This window comes from Dermacentor andersoni, chromosome 11 (assembly GCF_023375885.2).
Source record: "Dermacentor andersoni chromosome 11, qqDerAnde1_hic_scaffold, whole genome shotgun sequence".
In the NCBI taxonomy this organism is placed as follows: Eukaryota; Metazoa; Arthropoda; class Arachnida; order Ixodida; family Ixodidae; genus Dermacentor; species Dermacentor andersoni.
The window spans coordinates 124,268,479-124,290,162 of record NC_092824.1 but is presented as its reverse complement, the minus strand read 5'-3'; the positions used below and the strand labels follow the sequence as shown (position 1 = coordinate 124,290,162).

At 49.4% G+C, this 21,684-nt stretch overlaps 1 protein-coding gene and 1 pseudogene across 3 annotated transcripts in view; one reads left to right on the top strand and one right to left on the bottom strand.

Moving 5' to 3' along the window:
- LOC129386974 (uncharacterized) overlaps positions 1 to 21,684 on the bottom strand; it is a 98,091-nt gene that overhangs the window by 8,709 nt on the left and 67,698 nt on the right. For all 3 annotated transcript variants that reach the window (XM_072285355.1, XM_055075589.2, XM_055075590.2), the window contains exon 9: positions 13,476 to 13,567. In XM_072285355.1, coding sequence (XP_072141456.1) covers positions 13,476 to 13,567 — 92 coding nt within the window. The remainder of the gene's footprint in view (positions 1 to 13,475; positions 13,568 to 21,684) is intronic.
- Positions 15,225 to 15,404, top strand: LOC126539650 (U2 spliceosomal RNA; annotated as a pseudogene).

Below are 21,684 nucleotides of genomic sequence, written 5' to 3'. Positions count from 1 at the left end.
ACGCGCCTGCATGTATCCGACGTTTCTGGAAAGTTATCGATGATTCTACCCGGCTGTCTGTTGTCGCCGAACCTTATGTTATCTGATTTCATCGCCTGACGCGAATGGCGTAGAACATTGTGGAATACGCGCGGGTCCCAGCGATTAGTCTGGAACATTCGACGGCTGCTGTATAAAAGCCGACGCGCTTGACCCGCTGGGCAGATTTTCGACGATCGCCGAGCGTGTTCGCCGCTATCGTTGTGCTATAAGTGTAGCCTGTTTTGTGGGCACAGGTTCGCCCAATAAAAGTTAGTTTTGTCGTTCACAGTACTGCTACTGTGTTATTCAACGTCACGACCACGTGACAATATCGGTAAGAGTACGGTTTAACCACTGTCAGGCCATGGGTTTGAGAATGGTATGAGGTAGTCAGCTTGTGTTGAATGGAGCAAGAACGCACAATGTCAACGATAACTTTCGAGAGGAAGTTACGACCACGGTCAGTAAGCAGCTGTCGCGGGGCGTCATGAAGCAAGATAATACGTCACGCAAGAGAAAGTCCGCAACGTCAGTGGCGCAATTGGTAGGGAGAGCCCGCATGATAGCGTATCGGGTGGCGTAATCAGTTGCGACGGCTACCCATTCGTTCCCAGATGACGTAGGAAAGGGACCGAGAAGGTCTAATCCAACACGAAAGAATGGTTCCACAGGGATGGTGATCGGCTGGAGATGACCGGCAGGTAGCACCTGAAGTGTTCTCCGACGCTGGCATGGATCACAGGCAGCAACATAGCGTCGGACGGAGCGAGCGAGACCAGGCCAATAGAAGCGGCGGCGGACGCGGTCGTATGTGCGGGTTACCCCAAGATGTCCTGCAGTGGGTGCGTCATGCATCTCAAAGAGCACAGTCTGTCGTAGATGTTTTGGCATGACAAGAAGATCAGATCAGTCAGGGAGGAAGTTCCTTCGGTACAGAATGCCGCCCTGGAGGACATATTGGCGAACAGATGCGTCGGTAGGTGTAGAGCGCAGACGCTCAATGAGTGCTCGCAGCGATAGGTCGTGGTACTGCTCATCGGAAATGTTAGCGAAGGCAGACACAGAGAAAATGCCGTTGGCGGTACTACTGTCGGCGTCGTCAGGCTCGTCTACCGGGTAGCAAGACAGGCAGTCAGCGTCCTTGTGTAGTCGGCCAGATTTGTAGGTGATAGAATACAAATATTCTTGGAGGCGTAAGGCCCAGCGACCAAGTCTTCCTGTAGGATCTTTCAGTGAGCATAACCAGCAAAGCGCGTGATTGCCTGTGACAACGGAAAAGGGTCGGCCATGTAAGTATGGGCGGAACTTCGCAACCGCCCAAACTAGGGCCAGACACTCACGCTCAGTGATGGAATAGTTGCACTCCGCGGGTGAGAGGAACCTGCTGGCCTAAGCGATAACACGGTCGTAGCCGTGCTGGCGTTGTGCCAGTACTGCGCCAATTCCGTGACCGCTGGCACCAGTACGGACTTCGGTAGGCGCAGAAGGATCGAAATGGGCCAGAACGGGAGGCGTTGTGAGAAAGTCGTTTAGATGCGAGAATGCAGAGGCCTCGTTATCGCCCCACTGGAAAGGTGCGTCTTTTTTCAAAAGCTCGCGGTTAGTGGTCGTGCTATGGTCGCAAAATTTTTCACGAAACGGCGGAAGTATGAACAAAGGCCGATGAAGCTGCGCACATCCTTGGCACACTTCGGAACAGGGAAGTGCGTAACAGCATGGATCTTGCTTGGGTTCGGTTGCACTCCGTTCGCGTCAACGAGATGTCCAATCTGGCGACGGCCGAATTGGCACTTCGATGCGTTGAGTTGCAGACCGGCTCGACGAAAAACGTCCAGAACTGCTGAGAGGCGCTCGAGGTGCGTAGCGAACGTTGGAGAGAATACTATAACGTCGTCCAAGTAGCACAGGCACGTAGACCATTTGAAACCGTGAAGAAGGGAGTCCATCATGCGTTCAAAGGTGGCAGGAGCGTTACATAGACCGAACAGCATCACTTTGAATTGATAAAGACCGTCGGGAGTTACAAAACCAGTCTTCTCGCGGTCGAGATTGTCCACGGCAATCTGCCAGTAGCCGGAGCGAAGGTCAATAGAGGAGAAATAGCAAGCACCGTGGAGGCAGTCAAGGGTGCCATCAATCCGAGGTAGGGGATACACGTCCTTTTTGGTAACCCTGTTAAGGTGCCGATTATCCACGCAAAAGCGCCATGATCCATCCTTCTTTATCACCGATACAACAGGTGACACCCATGGACTACATGACGGTTCAATAATGTTCTTGGCAAGCATTTTGCGAACTTCGGCGTGAATAACTTGACGCTCAGTCGGTGACACTCGATACGGGCGGCGATGAATAGGAGGGGCATCGCCGGTATCAATGCGATGTTTAACAGCTGTAGTTTGGGCCAAAGGACGATCGTTGAAGTAAAAAAATATCGTGGTAGGAAAACAGAACGCGGTAAGGCTCACGAGCGTGTTCGGACGGCATGCCGGGCGCAATCATTTTCTTTAAGTCGGCGATGGTACAAGTTGCCGACTGCGATATGGCAGAGGAGGATCGGCTGAATTGTCGTCTACTGCAATAGACGCTACTGAGTGATCCTCGGATGAGCAAAGCTGGGCCAGAGACATCCCGCGTGGCAGCACTTGTGTCGTCAAGCCAAAATTGACCACTGGCAGGCAGACGCAATTCGCCGTAATAGATAAAACTGTATGAGGTACTGTGACCCCGTGTGTAAGGAGGACGTCTTGCAGAGAAGCCACGATGTAGTGACCGTCGGGTACTGGTGGGGATGCCACTAAGCCAACGTAGGTCAGTGACGAAGGTGGCAAGCGAACGAAGTCGACGGAACTGAGGCGACTGGGGTGTGGTTCAGCGGGATCCAGAACAGGCAGGTTAAGGCGGAGAGTACTGGCGGAAATATCGATGAGAGCAGAATGTGCGAAGAGGAAGTCTAAGCCGAGGATGATGTCGTGGGGACAGTGGGCGATGACTGAATAGCACGATAGTGGAGTGATCGGTGAAGGAGACGTGGGCGGCACACATACCAATTACAGGGGCTGTTCCACCATCGGCGACACGGACAACAGGCGCGTACGTGGCGGGCATGATTATTTTCTTCAACCGGTAACGAAAGTCAGTGCTCATTGCCGACAAATGCGCCCCAGTGTCTATAAGAGCAGACACAGAAACACCGTCGACTTGCACGTTAGGAAGGTTCAGATGAGTGGGCAACGTCAGTAGAGTATTTGGCGGCGTAGGGAGCAATGCAGCGTCACCTCGAGGCGCTGCATCATCTAGTTTTCCGGCTGGGAGCGGCGTCCAAAGGGAGTCGGCGAATACGAGCGACGGGGCTGGGGAGAGCGAGATTGTCGTCGTTGGGGCGAAGGCAAATGAAAATAGGGGTAGTTCGGCACAGAGGAATCAGTGGCGGCATTACTGGAGCGTGCAGCATAGGGACGAGAAGGGCCACCTGGGGGGCGAGAGTAGGCAGTATAAGTAGACTGAGTCGGGGAACTCCAGCGAGTGTGGCAGTGAAAACAAATGGGCTTGTCGGCCGCATGTGCGCCATTCAGATGGGTTGCGGAAACGTGGTGGGTAAGAAGATGCATGACGGGGCGGAGTCGAAGCCGGGTGGGCATCAGGGCGATGGGCCGAGCAGATGGTGTGAAGACCCATGTTTGCGAACTCCTGGCGGACAATTGCCCGGATCAGGCAAACCATGGCTGCAGAGACGTTGGAGGGGCTGGAGTCGAAGGGAGCCAGATAGGCGGCCTCGATCTCACGCTGGACGATCCTGGTAACATCGCCAGTGCTGTTGGGACGAGGAACGTCGGCACAGGAAGATGTCGCTGGGGTGTTGGGCAAACAGGCAAACTGCTGGTCGATACGTCGGCTTTTAGCGAGTTCCAGGCGGCGGCTCTCTTTTATAACCGCATCCACCGTCGCCACGTTGTTGAAAACGAGCAAGTGGAAGGCGTCATCCGCAATGCCTTTGAGGATGTGAGAAACCTTGTCTGACTCAGTCATGTGGGTGTCAACTTTGCGGCACAGAGCCAAGACGTCCTGAATGTATGTGACGTAGGGCTCTGCTAACGTCTGCACATGGTCGGAAAGCGCCTTCTGCGCGGCAAGTTGGTGACCGTAGGGGTTGCCGAACAAGTCTCGAAGTATTTGCTTAAGCGAATCGCAACTGGTGAGCTCATCATCATGCGTCCGAAACCAAACTCGAGGGTCCCACCGGTTATTGTGGCTGACGTGTTCGTACAGGCTGATCCAGTCCTGGACGTCTTCCCCATCTTTGCCTGAGAATACGCCTGGATCACGGGGAACGGGGAGAGCGATGTAGGTCTTTAAAGTGGCAGCAGGTGCCGGAGCCAGCAGAGTCGAGTTGTCATTGCCGGAAGCGATGAAGGAAGGCTCGACGTACCGTCCACTGCGAAGCTCCATGACGAGGTGCAGGGAACGTCCACCTCCACCAGATATGTTACGTAGGAAAATGCAGACGAAAAGCTATATATAAGTATATTTACAAGGAAATACGCCACACTTGGCCAAAAGGCAACAGCCCGCGCTATAGCCTCTTATCGTCATCGTCTTCACACTGCTCGCCTCTTCGTCATCACAAATACTGTTCCGTAGCAATATCATATGAGGAAGGAGTTTATGTCCATCAGCTGTGCAGCACAGATCACAGTTGTGCGCTGCTTCTCGTAGCCCGCAGAGCGCACCTTCACCTCCTTGGCACCCTTTCCATTCACGGTGTATGCCACCGGCATATCAAAATACACAGCCGTCTGGCCGGCATTGCTGATTTGCCCAAGGTTGTAGCCTGCCGCTTCTCTCTTTCGCAGCTTATAGCGCTGAAAAGCTATCAGCGTTTCTTCGAAATCGCTTGGCAGCTTCTGGGTGATTGAAGTGCGACGTCGGAGGCTGAAGCCGAAGCGCTTCATGAATTTCTTCATGAAATCCTTTGGCGTTAGGCCTCGCTCCCTCGAAAGTTCCCTAGCTTTCGCTTGGAGCACTTCTGTTGTCACTGGAAGGGCAGCTGCTCTCTGCATCCGAACAAAGTCGGCCAAAACTGTCTCCACTTCGTGGTGACGGCCTTTCTTTGGTCCGCTAAATGCCATCCTCGTTGCGGTGCACACAAAAAGCTGCTGTCGTTGTCCCCTCCAACGACGGACGTTTTTCTTGTCGACACTGAAGTCCCGCCCGGCTTGAAGGTTCGACGATGCCTCTGCGGCTATCACAACTGTAACAAGCATGTGATGCCCCCTCAGGCATAATCTTTGTTGGCCCGCCAAGCTCAGTAGGCAACATTGGTCACCGCACCACAATAAACACCGATGAGCACAGCTGCTCGGTGGTCACAGGCCCCGCGGCCCCGCTCACTCTCAAGTTCAACAAATGGCCACAGAGGGCGAAAAAATCGACCGCGCGCCGCTGCTAACAAAACCAGCATAGTAGAATCACTTCGGGATGCTTACGTTAGTTCCAACATTTCCCCTCTAGAGGCGCCGTAATAAGCGCAATTTTTACGGACATTAGGCAGTATAATAGCAAGAGCTTGGTGGCGCAGCCGACCACCCCGTTCCAAAGGGGACGCTCATAACATCCGTCCATCGATCCATCCATTTGACAAACTTTATCTTACAATTACCGAAGCATTCTTATTGCATAAAAAGGGGGGCAAAATTATCATTGCTAATTATATATTGTACTCTTTGCTAGTAAGTTTATTGTTTCTTTGTCATTATAAACGCAAATAGCGTTCAGCATCATCGATCTTTCACGTGACCTCTGGCCTATATTGTAAATTTTTACCGGCATTTTCGAGTGCACGGCGGCACAGATTCATTCGTTCGTACAAGTATAAACCCCATGCAAGCGATCTTGCACGTGAGAGCGACAAGCAAAGCGATGGAGATGGCTGTCGCGTTCGCTCGTCACCTACAAGTCGTACTATGGTGGCTAGAAGGCACCATAGTCGTACCCCATGCTAGTGACGACTTCGAACGACGTCTCCCCAGTGTTGCCGGTATGAGGGCAGCAATATAGGCGCCGAAACTAGCGTGACGCATGCTTTATTAACTTAAGTTGATGTGTTTTATTGTAAAAAGCAGCATAAAATATTTGAGAGTCCTGCAGTAGGTTCTTATCCTTGCACGTATAAAAATTCACGTATAAGCATTTGCTCCTGCAGTCCGCACAGCGACACAGACTCCCAGTATACACACACCGTAACTGGTGCTCCCCGTTCGTTCTTTCCTGCTGCAGCCATGGGCAAATTGTGCTTGCGGCCTACCTCGGCCATGATTTGCTCAAAACGGAGACCAGCATATGTGCTTACATGGTTCGAAGTGTATGAAGTTGATAGCCATATGGGTGTAAAGGCCTGCAAAAATGGCTCCCGAAGGTGATGCCCACGAAAGCGACTTGTCCATATTGAGACAAAGTGGGACACCAAGTGTGAGCAACACATTAGCGGCCCTCGAAAGAAAAGAGACGTGCAGGTTGGAAAGGAGTCAGCGCTAAAATGCCGGGTAGTCCATGTCGCTGTGTTAGCTGCGGCAGCAGATGCCTGCAGCACCCGATAGCATCGCAATGCAAGTTGCTCATCTTTAACGGCGACTGCCGCTGCAAACAGGTGGGACACTCTATCCAATCTGCTTGCGCCGCTGGTTGTCGCTCATTACCAGACCGCCATGTGCGACGATGACGGTGAGCCGTTTACAAGCTCGCGTCACTGATTCCAGGTTATCTCGACATGCAAATTTTATTGCTGCTATTGCACGAGAATGTACGCTGCTTGTCTTCTGCCAATAAAGTCGCACGTTCTGTTCACTCACTTGTGGCTTATTTGTATGGGCATCAGTAGAGGCTCTTTGGTCTTCTGGTAATTAAAACGAACCAGCTACGCGGCAGCCAAGGCATTTGGGCATGCCGCATAGCCGGCAAGGCAAGCACAGCGTGTACCAGCGTACGCCACCGGCAAAAAGCGGCCATACTGGATTTTGCTATAACAAAAGAACTTCCGCTTCCGGGTCGAGCAGCACCATCTGGCGTCCACCTAGGTAAGTTCTCTTCTCTAAAGTTGTTTCTTTATTCTATGGCGGTCAGTCATCGTTCATCACCACCACGTTGCGGAACGTCCGTCTAACGGAGGGTGCCTCTAGCCCTCCCTTGTTCACGAACCCAGGCGCATCGTGACACTGGCGGCGAGGATGGCGACGAGTACCCACGGATCGTCCCATGCCACCGCGAGCAGTGAAACACCGCCCCCCTGTCCTGCCGCCATGCCTGTATGGAAGGCTCAAGCCGTTCGAGGGAGATGGGTCTGCCTGGCCAATTTACGAGGAACAAGTCCACGTGTTCTTCCGGGCAAACGACACTGCTGTACTACTGTGCTGACATGCGCAGAACTCGACGACAGCGAGATCATTCGTCAGGTTTCTGCTGCACCGCTGGACGACGACTCCGAGTCAAAAGATGACGCACCATGTGCTACACTGCCGTCGCATGTGGAGCGTGTACAAGCAGTGACTGTGCTTTCAGCCGCCTATAGTGACCGTACGATCCTCTCCGAGATTCAGGCTTATCTGATTGCGCGTAAACAGAACAGCGTGCAACGGCGCATTCATGATTTGTTCAAGCCTATTGCCGAGCCAGAATAAGTGAGTGGAAATAAAGGATTTCTTTCTTTTTTTTCTTAATCTGCTTTTTCGGACACCTGTTTATTCGGACATTTCTGCAATCCTCGTGAGGTCTGAATAAACGGTCGGCGACTGTATTTATAAACTGTATAAACTTGTAAACATAGGCATACTAACTAAATTAACAAGCACAGTTTCACGCACGCACAAGCAAACATGAACACATATCTCACTTGATGACCGCAGAAACTCGTCAAAATGCTGGAGTAAGGAAACATGGCAGCAGCAGCAAGCGAGTTGACCTTTACGCTGCATCTCGCATCAAGCGAACTAAAGTCTGCTTCACATGCGACTGGAACAACGAAAATCAGTGCTGTCGCAGGCGTCCCAATGCAATCTTTAGAGCTGACACACGCTTTCGGGTTGGTGCTTGTTGGTGCGTTTGGTGCAAAAATATGGCTAGGAGTACGCACCGCATATGCGCAATCATGAGCAATATAGACACATCATTTCTCCAGAAGCTGACGCTGAGCATGGGTAGCACGAGGATTTTGTTGGGCTGACACAACTTCGTGGCAGCTGAATACTGAACATGTCGTGAGTGTAGCTATATGAACTTGTTGATAGGTCATCTTGTAGATTGTTGTAGCGTAGGCAGAACGAAACATTCATATTTAAAACAGCGCCAAAAAACACGGACAAGGGAGGACACAGGATGAGCGCTGTCCGTGTTTTTTGGCGCTGCTTTAAATATGAATGATCCGTACCAATTAGCTCGCACCCAAACCCTTCTGAGAACGAAACAGTCGTAGAAGGCCGATGAGACAACACACAGCTAGACAACCAGCTGTGAACAGCTGTTCCGTGTGCCGTGTCTCATCTCACTGAACTTCAGAAACCGCCATTGTGTGGAAAAATATTATTTCCTTGTGTGGAAAAAATTGCCTGTAACGTTATTTGTGACTTTGTTAAACCTTCAGAAATGCGGTTATAGTTACGAAGCAAGCAATAGAAAAAGCTTTTCATTTACTGGAATAGAAAGAATAGAATGGTTCAGCTCAGTCACTCCAGGTGTGGAATGGTTTAAGTCTCACCACTCCGAGGCGCTAAAAGAAGTGGAATTACAGGGATCTCCGGACTGAAATGGCAATGGAATGAGGGGGTGTCAATCCGCAACTCTGATTCCGACACAACATGGCGACACAACCGGACGTGTCACAGCCCTGCACGGTGAAGTGTGGTATAAGGCACCCTGCAGATGATGATGATGATGACTTGCTTCACCCTTTGTAACCGGCAGGTGTATGAACACCCTAGCACATAAAAAGTTAAAAAAGAAACTTAGTTCACGTACACACACACACACAAAGAAAAAAAATATCTCGCCACACATACAGACATGAACACTTCAGGGAGTTTGGCGCAAGCGAGACTGGTGCGGGGTTTAATGAAGTGCGTGTTAGCTTTCATTAGAGTTAAAGTTACTGTACAGGCTACCAAAAATTGCTACCTTAAGTAGCATATACAGTAATTAATTAGAGTGTTTTCACAGCACCCTCATTTGTTTAAGAGGCTATACTGCTGCCCTCCAGTGGTGGCGCCTCGTTCTACCTGTTGCCACTGCACCTACCTGAACATCTGTGCCCGCAAAGCCCAGCGCTGCACACAATCATTCTGTACAAGGAGAGCCAACCTGTTCGCACTCAAGAACAATGTGTGCAACTGTGCGCAAGCAACACAGCACCCAGTCCACGCTGGTGTCCAATGTTCTTCTGCATGTGAGAGTTTGAAGTGCTGCTGTCCTTGCATGGAACTTCCTAGCTCATTGTCATATAGGCAAACTGAATGGATGGTGCATGGTACAGCTTGAGGGTGCATTTGCCGCCAAATTGCCTCTCCTATTTCATGCACATGATGCGACACATCTTTCGTGTACCACATTATGGCCGCGACCCGCACAGGTTCTGTGAACGTTACAAATTTCTGCTCTAGGCGATACATGCGATTTACCTAGCTCGTGCCGGCGGCATGTTGGCGCAAGATAGTCATAAACATGCTGTGCCCAGCAATGTCACTGCATGAATTGCAGTCAGCCCTGGTAGGTGAGCTTGCTGGATGCTTCACGAGCCTCGAAGTTGGTCCAGCCCCCATCTCCGTGGATTGCCTCATACCTGTGGCACCCAAGTGCCGTGCAGTCGCTGTTGCCGCTCGAACCAGTCTCGAGTTGCTGCTGGCATGCAGACGACGGTGTAGGTGAATGTCAGGCAGAGAATGTGGACAAGCTTCCAAAGAACCCGAGACCATTATCAACTGGTTGCATCCCCACAAAGTGCGGCGCCTAAGGATGCATTGTACTCTAAATGCTGCTTGGCGGACATGTGCTGCATGCCGGTTATACAAACAGTCGAACCCACTTATAATGATACTGGTTTTAACAATGAAAAACTCTTGCACCGTAAACTTTTGTATGTTTTCTATGGGGAAATAACCCGCTTACTACAATGTCCCCATGCCGCATTATTGGTTATAATGATGAAGTCTGGCTGCTGGGTGCCCGTGCCGGAAGGTAATGGAATGCAAAACCCTTGAAAAAAAATAGTGAAATGCAAGCCGCTGCGTGATCACCCACTGCCCCAATTGCCGCCTTGCGTTTCTTTCCATGAGAGACGCACGCCAGTCTTGCACACATCTCTCCTGTCGCCCTTCCACCCCTCCGAACACGAATGGGCTGCACCCAAAGCTCTGCGCCGCACCACCCTCCAAAAGACGAATGGACCGTGCCGACGTGCTGCTGGCACCGCTCCCAGATTGCTTGCTGGGCCCCCATAGTTGGTTCTTTATTCTATGGCCCTCATTCTGTACAATTCTGCTAAAGGATTAAGTCGCTCGTGCTTGCCTTTGTTCGCTGCATCAAAGCCATTCCTGGTCACATTGTTTCTCAGCCTCATTTGACTTGCCGCCAAAACTGAAGATGGCTGATCTGCCTGCTGATCCTCAGCAATACACAACGTTGCCGGTGAAAAGAAAGTGCACTAGATTTGGAAATGAAGTGCTCCTAACCGATGAGGTGACTGTCACGAACGTACTTGTATTGGATAGCGACAGTGACGGCCACAATGGCAGCACTGATGCGGTAAGACAGGCTGCCTCATCGAAGTTCCCACGGCAGGCCCTGTAGATGATTCAGTTCGTCATGGGCTTGTCTTCATGAGGCACCTCCCGGTTGACTACATGGAGCACCTGGATGCTTTGGAGGAGGATGTCAGCAAGCTTCGCATAAAGCAAGCAAGGCTGACGGACATGCGGTTTTCTCGTACAGGCCAGTGGGAAGTACGTGCGAGATGCTTGTGCTGATCACATCCCAGCATTTCTTCTGGATGTCTAAAGCTGAGATGCTGCCGCGGCAACCTCCTCGCATTTTTTAAAAGGCACTTCTTGGTCACCATAGCAATGCCTCGGCGGAGCTCATGTGCCACCTGTGATCCCCTTTTTGCAGTTATAGCAGTGCCATTCCTGAACGCCAACAGCCGTGGCTTGTTAAAAACATGCGATCAGAGTGCGCAGGAAGCTGAGTTAAACAGTTAAATGAGTCAGCATAATCGGAAGCCAGATGGAGTAAGTATAGTTTTCTTGGAACAACTCATTATCCCTATTAAATTTTTTTTTCATGCAACCCTGTTACAACAATTATCGGTTATAACACTAGAATTTTTGTGGCACTTGAATGTTGTTATAGGTAAGTTCGACTGTATCGCCTTCGGAACAGAGCTCTTCAGGTGCTCTTCAGAGCCTGAACCGTAGCAGCATCCTCTGCCAGCTGGACAGCCCGGAGCTGGTCTTCTGGGCATTCGCTGAGCGGTATAGGCTCCCACTGCTAAGGGTTTTTTATTTTAGCATTGTGGTTTATGCTGCATCTGGTATTGTTTGGAGCTGATGGGCATGCCCATATGATGTGATGGAGGTCTGCACGTGGTGTATTGCATGTCTTACAGTGTGATGAGTATGCTTCCGGGTGTATTCGATGCACGCGTAGTTACGTAGGGAAGGTGCTTGTTTGTAGAAGTCTCCATGTAGCTACTGGGTGTTCGTTTAATGATTTGTCAGGAGGAGGGTATATATATAGCGAGCATTTCGGCAGTATTCGAGGATTTCTTGGTAAGTAGTCATTTGTTAGTATTAAGAAGCTGTCATTTCCTGATTTGGTTCTGGTTCTAAGGGCCGTATTTATGTTAGGTCTCTTCGGGGATTTGTTGTCCAGAGAAAGATGGGCTACGCAAGTGGCTCTCCCGGTTGATACTTGCTCGGGCAGCGTCGTGCGCAGGGTTGTTCCCAATTACCCCTGCTTGGTCTGGCATCCAGATGAGCCGATCAAGAAGAGAAGAGAAGCATATAGGAGTGGGTGCGTTTCACCTGCACTAGAGCCTGCATCTCATGTTTCAGCTAGAGAGAGTGCTTCCAAGTGATGTCGCCCTCAACTGTGTCCATATCTCTGTTATGATCTTCAATTGAGGGTTGACAGTATTAATGAAATAAACTGATCGAGATGGGTACAGTTTGCTTTTCGTCGCGTGTGCCATGCCTTAGTGCACTTCTTTGTTCCAACAATGCTTTCCTTGGTAGCGTGCTGACCTATTGCCATTTCTTAACATATGTTGCATAATGCAGCGTAGCTCTGAGACATGTTTGTCACACCTCCTGGTTTCCTGTCTCAGGTGGAAGTCAATCTGCATTGATGGTCAGACCTTTGCTGAGCTCGAGTGAAATCTAGTCGCAGTCGATTGTGGTCACTCTCGATGCTATTCCTGCTCTCTTCATCTAAGTGTAGTCGTTGGAGGACAGGAGTCAAACCATTGGAAGTCAGTGCAGTCTACAGGCGCTGCACTGTTCACATTGTCTGGCCTTCATATTGTGGACTGTGCCACAATTTCTAGCTGCAGTCGCTCAGCAAGGCGCTAGAGAAGTTTTCCATTTGCACCCAGGAAGCCGTCCTGCTCAGGAATATATGCCCACTGAAGTCAGCTGTGCACCATGTAAGCGGTGAATTTGATGACATCAACATGATATGCTGCATCATGGGGCTAGCTATAGCCTTTCATTTTACGGGTCCCATACTAGTGTACACACTTTGCGTCAGGTGTGCTACACGTTTCACACCATTCAGGCTTCATGCAGAACGCATGCACAGTAATCACTGTGCACAAACAGGCTCGCACTGCTGACTTCGTTCTGCAGCACGAGCACTGAACAGGTGCTGAGATGGCATGAACTACAGTTAGCAAACCAAATTGAGTGATTTGACCTACGATTATACCAGTAAACTGGAGTGTTTCCATGACAACGCTAAGTGTTGTCTTTAATGAATAAAGGCACAACAACTGGCAAACTTGAACGCTTTAAATCCCAAGACCGCTGTTCAACTGATTACGCCATCATGAGCTTCAGGACACGCACAGATAAGCATTGCACAGCAACGAGTGGGTAAAGGGGGGTGGGATTCTTTCAGAAACGCCTGTGTTCATTAAGTTGAGTAAATGTTAAATCATAAAAACAATAAAAAAATAAAGAGTACTTTCAAATACCACGGAGTATAACGGAAGGTGCACGCATGCAAGGCAGTGCCAAGGCTGCAGTTAAAAGCAATCCGGAACTTGACTCGCGTCTACCTTCGAAGTTCGGGACCTCACCATTGGGAATCATGACGAGTGAACACCTACAAGGCCTAGCATGCTGCTCCAAAAGCGCAAGCAAAACACTGTTCGCTGCTGCATGCTCCACTCGCAGGGACCCGGCCCCCTTCCTTACCCGTGTCCGGCAGGTTTTCCTTCTCGATCGTAAGAGTCTTTCCAGCACCAACTGCAGTGAGCTTGTGGACAGGCTCCGTGCTCTTATAGACGCTGCAAGAAGAAACAACACCTCAGCTCACAGTTTCTGTCGTGTCAGGGCGATAAACGCAAGCACTGTCAGTCAGAGAAGAACCCACCGGGGTTGCTTAGTGGCTAAGGTGTTAGGCAGCTATGTTCGAGGTCATGGGATCAAATCCCGGCTACGGTGGGTGCGCTTCAATGGAGGCGAATTGCAAAAACAACCGTGTACCAAGATTTAGGCGCACATTAAAGAACTGCAGGTGTCCCAAATTGTTCCGGAGTCCCCCACTATGGTATGCTTCATAATCAGATCATTGTTTTGGCACGTAAAACCTCGTAATTTAATTTAGTCAGAGAAGAGGAACGCATGCACTATCACAAAAAAGGAATGCCGCTGTGCACTCTGAGATAAGGTACGGTGCACGTCGCTTCCACCTACGCTGCCTCACTAAAGTGTCGTGCCAGCAGCATGCATACAGTAGCAGCTCGTCATACAGAACAGCGGCTTAACAGGCATTCTGCTCGTGATCAGTAATGTCCAGCCACAATGCCAGTACACCGAACACTTTTGCCAAGCACTGACAGTGTGCTAATTTCATATTGAATGACAATTTCATTAAAGGGACAGACAACCACTCAGAACATGGATCGAGATAATCCCGCTGATGGAAAGATTGCCTATCGTATTGATAAAAACAAGCCGTGTTTTTCTCATTAAACGTGGATTTACATTTGTAATCTTTTATTAAATGTAGCAAAAGATGACCTTTGGCGCTCCACGCAGCAATAACATGCAAGATTGTTAAGCGGGCTTCTATTAGTGTGCGCGGTTCCTGGTCTATTTGTTAGTATTAAAATGAAGTACACTTTCTTCTGTTATGAAATTTTTCTAACTTACAATGTGCAGATAGGCCTTCGTTTGGTGTGAGCAGGAAAGGGAGAGGAACGCCTTGTTTGCCTTTGTTTTCAATGACTTGGCTTGGCTCGTCTATCGGCAGAATAACAATGGCGGGGCGTGTAGGCGATGTAGGCGTGTACTTGGGAAAAACCGCGGTACAAATATAAGAACGGTCTGTGCAACAATGCAAACTTATTGTATCCACTTTTTATTTTCAAAAGTAGTTGAAACGGTCAAAATGTAGGTAGTTAACCACAGTTACATTTACTCTTATGAAAGCAGAAGGATGGGTGGCTTTCACTAATTGCGAGGGGGGCTATCAGCATTGCTCTCACTTGTCAGCGTTGCCGGAGGAAGGACTCTTACCTTTTTAAAGGCTTCTCAGATCGAAAAATTCTGCTTACAATATATCCAAGTGCTTTTGGAAGTAACCACAGCAGGTGGAAACACTACCAAGGATGAGCTTTTCGTTGTGCCGTAAAAAATAATAATAATAAAATAAAATAAAAGAATCATGGTAAATGAGTTCGTACCTTTGTTAGAAATTCTGTGTAACCTCTGTATCATGCGCTAAACAGCTTCGCTATTCATCCACCTTCACAGAGTGGAACGGTTCACGATTTTTTTTTGCATACATTTGTGTGGACGACAGGACCGCCACGCCGAGGAGCCGGAAGAAACTAGGCACGTGTGACGTTTTGATGGGACTGCCACCACAGGAGAGCAGAAGGAAAGTAGAAACGCAAGCACTTGGAACGCTGACAAAGAGAGGGCGGTGCAAATGTAGACATGGCCGGTGCGGGTCAAAGTGTAGTATCTGTTTTTATCAGCTTAATATTCAATACAGGTTCTATTTGGACCCAAGATATTAAACTTATTTTTGCAAGTTGGAGGAGTGCTTGAAGCCTGCTTCATCTCCACCGTGGGTCGGCCCAGTATTTCACCATCTCCGGGATTGGCCCATAGTTTTTGCACATGCAGAACGAAAATGCATGGAACCCTAGCCATGAACAGCTTCGCTGTAAAAAACAATATGACTATGAGGAACATCACAGCGTGGAGATCCGAAATAATTTTGGCCACTCAGGGTTCTCTTACATGCACCTCAATGTAAGTACACGGGCGACTACGGCAGGTTTCTGTGGGCGGGTCGTGTTATGGCTTGCTTTACACAATACCACGACAGCGAAATGCACAGACGAAAGCAAGCGCCAATACCAGCTGGCAATTTGAGAAAATAGGCTCACGCATGCACTTTGTCTCCTCGTACACCTGGAGCCGTCCTTTCCAAATCAGTGAAGGATCCTAAAGCAGCGCAAGAACATTCTTTTCTCGATTCATCCAAGCCACAGAAACAGCACCAGAGTGCCTGAAAGCCTCTCCAACGCATGAATATAATGATGATTTATTGGTATCCCATTTGAAATGGGGTGGGGATAAATCGTCACCTAGCCTGCTTTTGTTACTCAGGTATGCTATGAACGCTTTTTCTTCTATCATTCTTGTATATATCTCTTTGATCTTCTCTGTCTACCTTGTACCGCCATCAATGCCTGCAATGGATCTGGTCATATCGGTCTCCTTCCTGTTTTCCTTCCACCTATACTTTAAACTTCTCTTGCTTATCTCCACTGCTCACCGTTGATACTTCTGTCTACATTAAATTCACGTGCTTCTGGAAGGTGCACATTACCTACGGGTCCCACTGGGTGAATCTCTTTGCATTTCACTAAGATGTGCCGAGTGGTCTCCTGATTTTTGCTGCAGCGTACACATGTCTAATCTAATTGTGAATATTTGATCTGATATGTTTATGCCCTTAGGCAACCAGCTCGAGCCTCAAATAGCAAGGCACTTCCCTCTGTGTTATTGTACAGATTTTGCCTTCTAATTTCTTTTTTCTAATTCTTGTAAATCTCCATGGTCTTTTTCGTTGCTTATTTGCTCCAATTAACTGTCTCTGATTCTCTCAATTTCTTTCTGAGGTCTCCTGGTTGTCTATATACACTTTCAATTACCCTGTACTTGGTTGCCAACTTTCTTGACCTCTTCTTCCGTTGTGTGTCCATGCTTTTCAGGCACAGACACTTATGCACTTTAGCAGCCCATTTATTTTGATCTACGTTTCCGAGTCTTTCTTAAAAACTAATTTTGCTCTGCACTCCTCCGACTTCAACGAAGACCAACCCATGGCCCCCTGTACTGCCTCATTTGTGGTTTTGTCGTGGGCTCCCAAACCCAATAGGCCTACCAATCTTTGGTTAACTTCCAGCCATGACAAGATATCCGATTTGAAGCACAGAATCTCATTTGCAAATGTTACCGCTGGCATCATTACTACTTTCCAGATCCCACGCAGTATCTCATAGTTATGGTGGCCCCAAAGTGCCCTATGTTCAATGCTGCATTCCGCTTCCCTTTTATTTTCAGATTCTCTTGGTGGGTGTTTGAGTAAGTCTTTCCTTCATTTATGTATACGCCGAGGTATTTATATTGCTTGACTATGGGTATGACTTGCTGATCAATCGACACACATAGTTAGTCGTCTTTTCATTTAGGATACCATTTTTTTTTTAATGCGAGGGTAAGTGCCTCAGGGCATACAGGGGTATGGGATGGGGGTGAATAAGGATGATTAAATGAATGAAAAAAGAGTTGCTGATTTAATGAAGTCCAAGAGGGATCGATAATGTGGACCCTGCGTCCACACAGTGTAATCGCTTAGATTATGCGGCGAAAGTCACACTGCTGCGAGGTGCCGGAGCTTTGTCGGTTTCAATGCAGGGCAAACCCACAGCAGGTGGTGGATGTCGGCTTCAGCATTTTGCGACTTGCAGAGTGGACACCCAGTGCGAGAATATAACTGGCGAAAGTGCGGCCACTTCCTAGTCATGGCAGGAGTGAGGGCAACCCTGACCCGGGATCCTCCGAAGCGCAACCTCCTCTGCACGGGTAAGACCGTGGGGGAGATTTACCGCACACGGAGGTATAAGAGCATGTGTGCGGCGCCGGAAGCGCCCCTTTCTTGTTAAAAGGAGGGTGGCATCATCTAGGTGAAAGAGCTGAGGAAGTGACGATGGAGAGGTCGCGAGACGGGTCGCAGAATCCACACGGCTTTGGAAGCTTAGAAGGTCGCGTGGGATCCACTCTATAGATATTGGCTGCAGGATGTGTGCCGCCAGGAGATGGATCTGTCGACATATTTCAGGGCTGCGACTCACATGTCGCAGAAGCAGCGTCGCCTGGAGGGCATCAGCGCGGATGATGAAGCGGGCCGTGAGGACCATGGGAAAGGCGGCCACAGAGCACAACGCTTCTTGAACAGCAAAGAGCTCAGCACAAAAGGAGGAAGGATTTGAAGCCGGGTCGCCTTATTAAAGGGAAGCTGAAGAGTCTGTTGAATTCAATAAGACGCTCATATACGGATGCGGGAACCTTATAAACCATGAAGGTAAAATTTTGGGGGGGATTTTTCACTTAGGAGCGACGCAATCGTCGGTTAAAATTGCGCTGTAGCTCCGCCCCCCGTCGAGCGCCGCGCGCTGCTGCTGATGCTGACGATGCGAGCGGAGACCGGAAACGGCGGCGTAGTGACGTCGACACTGGTGTTCCGCTCCTTCGCAGCCTTTGCGACCGTGCCTGATCGGGCTTATTTCTGCGTGCGTGCCGTCCTAATCTGCTTCGCTCGACCCTACATTCCTTTATTTGTGTGCATATAGGAGTGGTAGTTGACGTGCATCATCAATTGAACTTGTAGGCCGATCATGCCGGCGTTCTGTGCAGCCTACGCTTGCACGAACACCAGCGGCCGCGACGATGTTCCGATGTTCCATTAGTTGCTGCAAGACAAGAAGCTTTCAGCTAAGTGGGAGGCTGTTGTGAAGCGAAACAACTTCAAGCGCTCAAGAACAAGTTTTGTGCTCTAACCACTTCCGTGATGATTACTACCGGAGTTTATCAATAATGCGTGCTTTGGGTTCTCCTAAAAAAAAAATAGTTAGTACGCTGAACGGAAGGTGCATGTTTATCGCCCACCCTTGACGCAGGTTTCATCGCCAAGCGCCGCGAATTTTCTATTCACACGTGTGTTTTGAAACAGCCTGCATGCAGCTACCATAACGTAGTGCAAGCGTAAAGTTTGCATGTGTTGGAAAGCCTGCTCACTCCAAGACCCTGCACTCCCCCTTCTCTCGCACACATAAGAAACCGACCATCTCACGTAGCCGACGGAATTCGCTGGTTACGAGTAGCGTGTGGATGGCGCGCTGATGAAGGTTCTATACTACACGTGCTAGAACAGCCGCTAAACTTTTCCCGCGTTTAAACCGTCTGTGTAGATTGCCGACAGCTTTGGGGCAGCGCACAAATGCTGAAGATCGCATCACCGCTTACGTTCTACGAGGAGGCATGCAGGAACATAACACTACAGTTGTTTGCCCGGAAACGTACTCACTGGAACATTGAATGCAGCTTAGCAAAAAACATGCTCGCCAAAGAAAATTTCCAACACAAGGAGATGCTAACACTTCGCCTTCGTTCGCGTGGAAAGCAGTGCTTGCACCAGCATTTTTTGCTTCTTCAAGAGGCCGGCTCTTCGCAATCGGCTCGTACATGTATGTACAAGTATGTACGTACGTGTAGTATGTACAAGTATAAACCCCTTACAAGTGATCTTGCACGCACAAGTGATCTTGCACGCGACAGCGACAGTGCTACAAGTGAGGCGATGGCTGTCGCGTTCACACGTCGTCTGCAAGCCAAACTCCACCGGAGTGACGGCTTTGAGCGACGACTTCCCGGAATGAGGGCAGCAATATACGCGATGAAACTAGCGTGAAACATGCTTTATCAATTTAAGTTGATGTATTTTACTGAAGAAGGAGCATAAAATATTTCTGAAGGTCTTGCACTAGGTTCTTATTCTTGCACGTGTAAAATTCAATAGTTTGCTCGTTCCGTGCGACAAACAGCCGTATTTGAGTTATGTACATCCAGTTTCGGCTTCGCACAATTGGCTAGTCACTCATAGCATTTCCGGGTGACGAGTGACGAGTTCTAGATTTCTAGAAACGAGCGATCGAGCGACTACACCGAGCGATTTGTTCAAGCCACAGCCCGTTTTGTCGCTCAAAGCCGTCGCGCGCAAAATCGCTCTCGTACAGTTTGGACTTAACGCCGAACTCCTCAGGGAAACGCAAGCTCTCGAAAATTTCCATGACCGTCTCAGCAAAACACCACCAAACTACCTTGCACCGTGCTTCGTGTGTAGCGGCAGCAGTCGGTCCGGACAAACACCATTGTTGACGTCACGAGGCGCCCGACCAATCACAGGCGGAAACGAGGCGCGCGAGCTGCGTGTGTCTGCTGCTACACTTTTCGTCGAAATAAAATATGTTTGCGCTTTCTTTCACTCAATTTCGATGCCATATTCGAATTCAGAGGGTTGAAAACCACGGCGTACTGCTCCTCACTAATTTTTTCTGGAAAACCTTTCAGCTTCCCTTTAAGGGCAGGTGCGCAAGGGCAATAAATTGCAGTGATCCCAATTCCAGATTCCTTTGTGCTAAATTTAAGGCCCAGATTTGTTGTTGGATTGCCACACATATTGGCCAGCATCTGCGAATCTCTTGCACTGTCCACTAGTAGCACTAGGTCATCCACATATACCAGTGTGGGGATGTTCTGTTGCACCATTTGTCTACTATGCGTATGTGACAGATTAAATCCTAATCAACTATTTTCTATTTGTCTTTCTACGCCCTTAACATAAAGTGTGAACAACAATGGAGACAGAGTGCATGCTTTCTTCAGTCCTTGGTGAATTTCCACCACTTCATTACAATTTCTGTCTTCCCGTACAATTTTTACTCGGTTGTCTCTATATATATTGTCACGTGGTGGTGACGTTAAGAACACAGCAGCAATACTGTGAAAGGCAAAACTAGATATTATTGGGCGAACCTGTGCCCACAAAACAGGCTACACTTATAGCACAACGAGAGCGGCGAACACAGTCGGTGATCGTCGAAAAATCTGATCAGTGGGTCAAGCGCGTCGGCTTTTATAGATCAGTCGTCGAATGTTCCAGATTAACCGATGGGACCCGCGTGTCTTCCACAAAGTTCTACACTATTTGCGTCGCGCATACATGCAATCAGATTACACAAGTTGCGGTGAAAGACAGTGGACGGAACCATCGATAACATTCCAGAAACTTCTTTTACATGCAGGCGCGTCCTGCGCTGCGCGATAACATTTGTTAGGCGGCAAAACGTGTCGCCCGATAAAGACAAGTACACGTGTCAATACCCCCCTCTTAAAAAGCATCGACCCGATGCTGCAAACAAACGAAAGTAATAAATAAGCACTCGTAGCAAAGAAAAAAAAACAAAATAAGGAAAGTTCGTTAGCGTCCGTAAAACGGTTTAAGACGCACCACGTGGACCACTTCAGATCGTGCGCGGCGCCGCTGTGAATGCGAAATGCCGTCTGGCACGACCTCATAGTCCAGTGCGCCAATACGTCGGATGACCTTGTAGGGTCCGAAATAGCGTCGAAGTAGTTTCTCACTCAGTCCTCGTCAGCGTATCAGGGTCCATACCCAAACACGGTCGCCGGGCTGGTACTCGACGAAGCGTCGTCAGAGGTTGTAGTGTCGGCTGTCGGTCCTCTGCTGGTTCTTGATCCGCAGGCGGGCGAGCTGTCGGGCTTCTTTGGCGCGCTGGAGATAGGTAGCAACGTCAAGGTTCTCCTCGTCAGTGACGTGCAGCAGCATGGTGTCGAGCGTCGTCGTCGGGTTCCTGCTGTAGACCAGCTTGAACGGCGTGATCTGTGTTGTTTCTTGCACCACCGTGTTGTAAGCGAATGTTATGTACGGCAGGACGGCATCCCAGGTCGTGTGTTCGACATCGACGTACATCGCTAGCATGTCAGCGAGGGTCTTATTCAGCCGCTCCGTAAGACCATCCGTCTGCGGGTGGTAGGCCGTTGTCCTCCTGTGCCTTGTCCAACTGTATTTCAGAATGGCTTGGGTGTGCTCCGTTGCAAAAGTCGTTCCTCCGTCGGTAATGAGGACTTGTGGGGCGCCACGTCTCAGCAGGATGTTTTCGACAAAGAATTTCGCCACTTCAGCTGCGCTACCTTTCGGCAGTGCTTTAGTTTCAGCGAAGCGGGTGAGGTAGTCCGTCGCCACAACGATCCACTTATTTCCGGTTGTTGACGTTGGAAAGGGTCCCAGCAAGTCCATCCC